At 60.3% G+C, this 6,572-nt stretch overlaps 1 protein-coding gene across 1 annotated transcript in view; it reads left to right on the top strand.

The window, feature by feature from the left end:
* Positions 1-6,572, top strand: part of HSPG2 (heparan sulfate proteoglycan 2) — an 82,302-nt gene that overhangs the window by 64,097 nt on the left and 11,633 nt on the right. The window contains 8 exon segments of the mRNA XM_010830236.1: positions 150-329; positions 648-908; positions 2,604-2,808; positions 3,470-3,567; positions 4,317-4,583; positions 5,650-5,759; positions 5,937-6,084; positions 6,180-6,296. Of these exon segments, the coding sequence (XP_010828538.1) occupies positions 150-329; positions 648-908; positions 2,604-2,808; positions 3,470-3,567; positions 4,317-4,583; positions 5,650-5,759; positions 5,937-6,084; positions 6,180-6,296 (1,386 nt within the window).

Raw genomic sequence — 6,572 nt, 5'->3', positions numbered from 1 at the left:
GGAGGGGGCAGTCACCCAGCGATGGCTGAGGGGCCCGCTTAGTGGCCCCCATGAAGGAGCAAGCTCACCCAGGTCCCTTCCTGACCATGCCGCCCCCCAGCCAATCCTGGGGGACAGCCCAGACCAACCTCTGCCGCTCCACTCTGCAGGCAGCCCCAAGCCCACCATCCACTGGTCCAAGCTGCGCTCCCCACTGCCCTGGCAGCACCGGCTGGAAGGCGACACGCTCATCATCCCGCGGGTGGCCCAGCAGGACTCGGGCCAGTACATCTGCAACGCCTCCAGCCCGGCCGGGCACGCGGAGGCCACCGTCGTCCTGCACGTAGAGAGTAAGGCCCTGGCCCGCCCACCCCAGGCTACCGTCTCTGCACCGCATGGAGGTCCAAGCGCCCCTCCCCACCCCCAGCCAGGCTCCACATCCGTCCCAGATGGAACCCCAGGAGCCCCATCTGGAGGGTCGCAGGCCCCTCAGGCCCCGGGAGCCTGCCCTCCCCTAGCACGCATATGCCTGCCTGGGACCTGGCCGCCCTCATCCGCAGTCCCCGGAGCTCAGCATCCTTCGGCTTCGCCGGTCCCTTTGGCCAGTTGCTGGGGCCCAGCGTCAGCTGCCGCCCTGACCTCTGTGTCTCCCCCACCCCCGACCCCAGGCCCGCCCTACGCCACCACCGTCCCGGAGCACGCCTCGGTGCGAGCCGGGGAGGCCGTACAGCTGCAGTGCCTGGCTCACGGGACGCCCCCGCTGACCTTCCAGTGGAGCCGCGTGGGTGGCCACCTCCCGGCGGGGGCCACCGCCAGGAACGAGCTGCTGCTGTTCGAGGCCGCAGCCCCCGAGGACTCGGGCCGCTACCGCTGCCAGGTCACCAACAGGGTGGGCTTGGCCGAGGCCTTCGCCCAGGTGCTCGTCCGAGGTGAGCGGCCGCGGCTCGGGCTGGGCAGGACGGGGGTCCGTTTTTCCTTTAGGCGCTCGTCTGAGCCCTTCACTTGCCCCATAGCTGGCGCTTCACTTGGGGCACAGAGCACTCCCTTGATTACTCTAGCGGGAACTCCTGCCTTTCCCCTGTTCCCCAAGGCCCGAGGCAGGCCTGCCTCCTCCAGAAAGACCCGCCTCACTGTTCTCAGCACCTGTAGCTCTCACCGCTGTGTCCCCCGCCCCGCTCCTGGACATTGACCTCACACTGCCGGAGGCTATGTTTACATAAGTACCCCAGCCTGCCTCACCTGCCGGACTGGACAATCAGGGCAGGGCCTGAATCTGGACCTAGCAGCTCCGGGCTTGTCCACCCACAGCAAGAACGGGCTGTGTAAATGCCAGACGGTGACCACAAGGAGTGTGTGCTGGGGCAGCACCCCAGCTGCCCAGGCTCTCAGCAGGTTTCCAGGGAATCCAGCGTCTCCGTGGTCTCCTCGGGAGCTCCAGGCCAGAGTCAGCCCGGGTCCTGGGTTCAATGCCCCAGCTCCGTGGCTTGATGCCTGTGCGACCTTGGCCAAGTCAGTGGATCTCAAGCTTCATTGTTTTCATCCTGTCGAGTAGAGAGGACGAGGCTAGCACAAAGGCTGACTTAGAAAGATACATGTATGTAGAGCCTGGAGCAGGTAGTGGGCGCTTGGTAAATGGTGGTAATATGCATTTGACCCACTCACCTACCCGGACAGGTAGGTGCCCTCACCTGGGATCTTCCTATTTTCTGTAAATTTGTATTCACTTATTGATTGATTGATTGATTTTGGCTGTGATGGGTCTTCACTGCTTTGCAAGGGCCTTCTCAAGTTGCAGAAGTGGGGGCTACTCTCGTGCTGCAGTGACTTCTCTTGTTGCGGAACACAGGCCCTGGGGCACAGGGGCTTTAGACCCTGTGGTCTGCGGGCTGAGCAGTTGCAGCTCCTGGGCTCCAGAGCATAGGCTTCTGTAGCTGTGGTGCCCGGGCTTAGTTGCTCAAGCTTAGATGCTCAAGGAGCATCTTCTTAGATCAGGGATCAAACCCGTGTTCCCCTGCATTGGCAGGCAGATTTCTATCCCCTGCGCCACCAGGGAAGCCCCCTCCTGTTTTAGACTAGGGTCAGAATAGCCTTTGCTGTCCTTCCTTCAAATGTCCGAATCTTTCCAAGACTGAACCCTCCCGAAGTCCAGGAGCCTGTGAAAGCACAGTCCAGCACTTCACAGACTTTTTTTCTTTCATACGCACTTATTTGGCTGCGTTGGGTCTTAACCGCAGCACACAGGACCTTTCATTGCAGTGTGCAGTCGTCTCTCTAGTGACCCAGGCTCTGCAGGTGGGGCTTGCAGGCTTAGCTGTCCTACGGCATGTGGAACCTCAGTTCCCTGACCAGGGGTTGAACCTGCGTCCCTTGCCTTGGGAGGTGGTTTCTTCATTACTGGACCACCAGGGAAGTCCCCACAGACCCTTATATGTGTTGAATAAATAATTAAACAAGTGAGCAGGTAAATGAATCTGCCAGTAAAAGGTCTTTTTACCCTGGTCAGAGAGGCAAATGGGAGAAGAACGTCCTTTGAATGTTAGGATGGGGGTTCCCGGGTCCTGGCGCCGCATAGGAGATATCACATACACACACACACTCTCACAACCTCGTGCCTGTCCCCGCAGGCCCCTCTGGCTCTCTCCCTGCCACGCCCGCACCAGCAGGATCCGCACCCACAGTCCAGGTCACACCTCAGCTGGAGACTAAGAGTATAGGGGCCAGCGTGGAGTTCCACTGCGTCGTGCCCAGCGACCCAGGCACCCAGCTCCGCTGGGTCAAGGAAGGGGGTCCGCTGCCTCCCGGCCACAGTGTGCATGATGGGGTGCTCCGGTGAGTGGGGAGGGGTGCCCCACCCCGGGCACACAGCATGCATGGTGGGGTGCTCCAGTGAGTGGGGTGGGGCCCCCCCAGGCACACAGCGTGCATGATGGGGTGCTCCGGTGAGTGCGCCCCAGCCCAGGCACACAGTGTGCATGATGGGGTGCTCCGGTGAGTGGGGTGGGGCCCCCACCCAGGCAAACAGTGGGGCTGTTAGAACCCCTGCCCTACAGGGAGGGCTGAGCGTGCAATGATGGCCTTGAGAAGTCACTTCACCTCCCTGAGCCTCGGGCTGTCTGTCATGCAGTGGGTTATGCGAGACCCCAGAGCACTGAGCACAGCGCTCAGCACAGGGAGGGGCTGCAGTCCTCAGTGGCCCATGTCTTACTGTTGTTAAAGGCAAGTGGAACAGGCTCTGGGGCCAGATACATACACATGGCCCAGACTGCAGCTCTGCTGCCTGACAACTGTGTGACCTTGAGCTCTAGACCAGAAGGTCTTGGTGTGAAATGGGTGTGGCGACATTCATCCTGCCTGCCTGTCTCCCAGGGTTCTGGGGAGACTAGAAATTTACATCCTGTGCTGATCTCTGACAGCTTTTAACTCCTACACAGTTGCCAAATATTCTCAGCAATTGTTTTTATTCATCGATGTCTTATTTATTTCTTCACAGAATCCAGAACTTGGACCAGAATTGCCAAGGAACCTATGTGTGCCAGGCCCAGGGACCATGGGGGCAAGCCCAGGCCAGTGCCCAGCTGGTTGTCCAAGGTAGGAGGGTGGCTTCAGGCTTCTGCTAAGAGCAGGGGACAGAGATGAAAGGCTTAGGGACCATATTCCCCAAGAAACCCCTTGAGTGAGTGATAGTCACTCTGATGTCCAACTCTTTGCAACCGCATCGACTGTAGCCACCAGGCTCCTTTGTTAATGGAATTTTCCAGGCAAGAATACTGGAGTGGGTTGCCATTTCCTTCTCCAAAGAAACCCCTTGAATGTGTACAAATAAAGAGAATTATTTGACTGTATCTTGCTTAGATCTGGGCTCCCCTGGTGGCTCAGCTGATAAAGAGTCCACCTGCAATGCAGGAGACCTGGGTTCGATTCCTGGGTTGGGAAGATTCCCTGGAGAAGAGAAAGGCGACCCACTCCAGTATTCTGGCCCGGAGAATCCCACGGACTGTATAGTCCAGGGGGTCGCAAAGAGTCGGACACAATGGAGCAACTTTCACTAGCAGAGAGTAAGGGGGCTTATGAATCTTGCAAAAGAGGGCGGGGAGAAGGAAGATGCGCAGAGTTTGTGGGTGCTTAGACAAACCAGTGAAAATGACGGCAGATGCACCCGTGAGGAAGTGAATGAACGAAAGAGCTAACGAGTATGCTGAGAAGTGGGTGCAGGAAAAGGCAAGGGAAATGATGGCGGCCTCGGCTGCAGTGTCCACCTGTCCCGGGGTCATCTGCGGCCTCCCAGAGCCCGGGCCTCAGCCAGCCGGCCTCACCCCATCTACTGCCATCCTCCCCAGCTCTGCCATCCGTACTCATCAACATCCGGACCTCCGTGCAGTCCGTGGTGGTTGGCCACGCCGTGGAGTTTGAGTGCCTGGCCCTGGGGGACCCCAAGCCCCAGGTGACGTGGAGCAAAGTGGGCGGGCGCCTGCGGCCGGGTATCGTGCAGAGCGGAGGCATCGTCAGGATCGCCCGCGTGGAGTTGGCCGACGCCGGGCAGTACCGCTGCACCGCCACCAACGCCGCGGGCACCACTCAGTCACACGTGCTGCTGCTTGTGCAAGGTGAGGGCCAGTGGGGGCCGGGGTGCTCGGCCGTCTCCTGCCCACCCTGCCCTCCTCCTTCTTCCCGCTCGTGCGGGGAGTTTCAGCTCAGTGTGTTTAGGGAGCGGGTTTCCTAACAAGCAGGGCTTCCCTGGTAGCTCAGTTGGTAAAGAATCCCCCTGCAATGCAGGAGACCCTGGTTTGATTCCTGGGTTGGGAAGATCCCCTGGAGAAGGGATAGGCTACCCACTCCAGTGTTCTGGCCTGGAGAATTCCATGGACTGTATGGTCCATGGGGTCACAAAGAGTTGGACACGACTGAGCCACTTTCACTTTTCCTAACAAGCAGGTGCAGCAGGGGATAGACGTGAGTGGTCCTCTGGGGCAGCTGGAACTCGCAGGGAAACCTGTGCCACGGGGCATCAGGAGAAAATCAGACACGTAGTCCTCACCTGAAGGACTGCCTGCTCTGTGAGGAGCGCCTGTAGCCCACACTGATGGCAGAGACAACACAGACACAAAGCAGATATACGAGACAGTAAAACTTGAGGCTTCCCTGGTGGCCCAGTGGTTAAGACTTCATGCTTCCACTACCAGGCGTGAGGGTTCAGTCCACTGGTCAGGGAACTGAGATCTCACATGCCACGTGGCATGGCAAAAAAGATTAAAGATTTTAAAATTAAAACAAAGAACTGAAACACGGGCATACATGATGCCAGGCAGTTATAATCTGTGTGTTCTTCAAAAGCTATTCCTTTTCACCCCAGGCCCTCTGACTCGCCCCCAAACTCACCCCCGCTGCCCTAGTACCCCCTTTTCAGGTCCCTCAAGGGCTGCACAATGTTCCAGCCCGGTGGGTTTTCGAGGTTCAGTCTGTGGAGTCAGTTGGATACGTCCCCAAGCCCTGGCTCTGCCAGGTTCCATCGTTGCAGCCAGGAGTGAACGGCTCCTTTGCCTCCCAGCCGCAGCTCCCTCATCTGTGAAACGGGGAGACAGTGCCTCCCTCCCAGGGAAGGCGTGAGGATTAAACGAGTCAGGCAGTGGCCGCCATCAGGCTGACAGCCTGCGTCCCCCTCCTTCCTCTCAGCCTTGCCCCAGATCTCAACGCCCCCTGAGGTCCGCGTGCCCGCAGGTTCTACAGCTGTCTTCCCTTGCATGGTCTCTGGCTACCCCGCTCCTGAAATCACCTGGAGCAAGGTAACTGCAGGGCAGGGGGCCGGCAGGTCTGCCTGAGTGGCGTGTCCCCAGGACCCTCAGGCTTGGCCCAGAGTCCGCGCTCCGGGTCTGAGGGTGGGGGCCTCAGGCTGGGGCTGGGAGGCAGGCCCCACGGAGGTGCCGGCCGCAGCCAGGCTCACAGTGCTGGTGTGTCTGCAGCTGGACGGGAACCTGCCGCCTGACAGCCGCCTAGAGAACCACATGCTGCTGCTGCCCTCGGTCCAGCCCCAGGATGCGGGCACGTACGTCTGCACCGCCACCAACCGCCAGGGCAAGGTCAAGGCCTTCGCCCAGTTGCAGGTGCCAGGTGAGACCACACACCCCCCACCCCCGCCGGGGGAGCGGCCGCACCCTGCCCCCGCCCGGGGGAGTGTGGTCTGGAACTGTGCTTTCTGCCCGCAGAGCGCGTGGTGCCCTACTTCACGCAGACCCCCTACTCCTTCCTGCCGCTGCCCACCATCAAGGACGCCTACAGGAAGTTTGAGATCAAGATCACCTTCCGGCCGGACTCCGCGGATGGTGAGCCGCGGGAGCGGAGCTGACGCTGGGGATCTCCGCAGTCCCTGCCAGCGTGGCACCAGCCCTGGCAGCCGCTGGTCCTCGGACCCCCCTGTCCCGGGGCCCCCAGACCTGCCGGGCCCCCCCGCTCTGGCTCTGTCCTCCACCTTGCTTCTTCATCCACTCCTCTGAGATGCCTGCACCCAAGCCTCCTGCCTCCAAGTCTGCCATGATGCGACTGCCCCCACCCTCCTGCCCCACCTCCGCTCTGCCTCCCTCCTCCCCCCCTCACCCTTT

Source organism: Bison bison, unplaced genomic scaffold, assembly GCF_000754665.1.
Source record: "Bison bison bison isolate TAMUID 2011002044 unplaced genomic scaffold, Bison_UMD1.0 scf7180017864516, whole genome shotgun sequence".
NCBI lineage: Eukaryota > Metazoa > Chordata > Mammalia > Artiodactyla > Bovidae > Bison > Bison bison.
The sequence above is the reverse complement of the archived record's forward strand: the minus strand, read 5'-3'. Positions and strand labels throughout refer to the sequence as shown.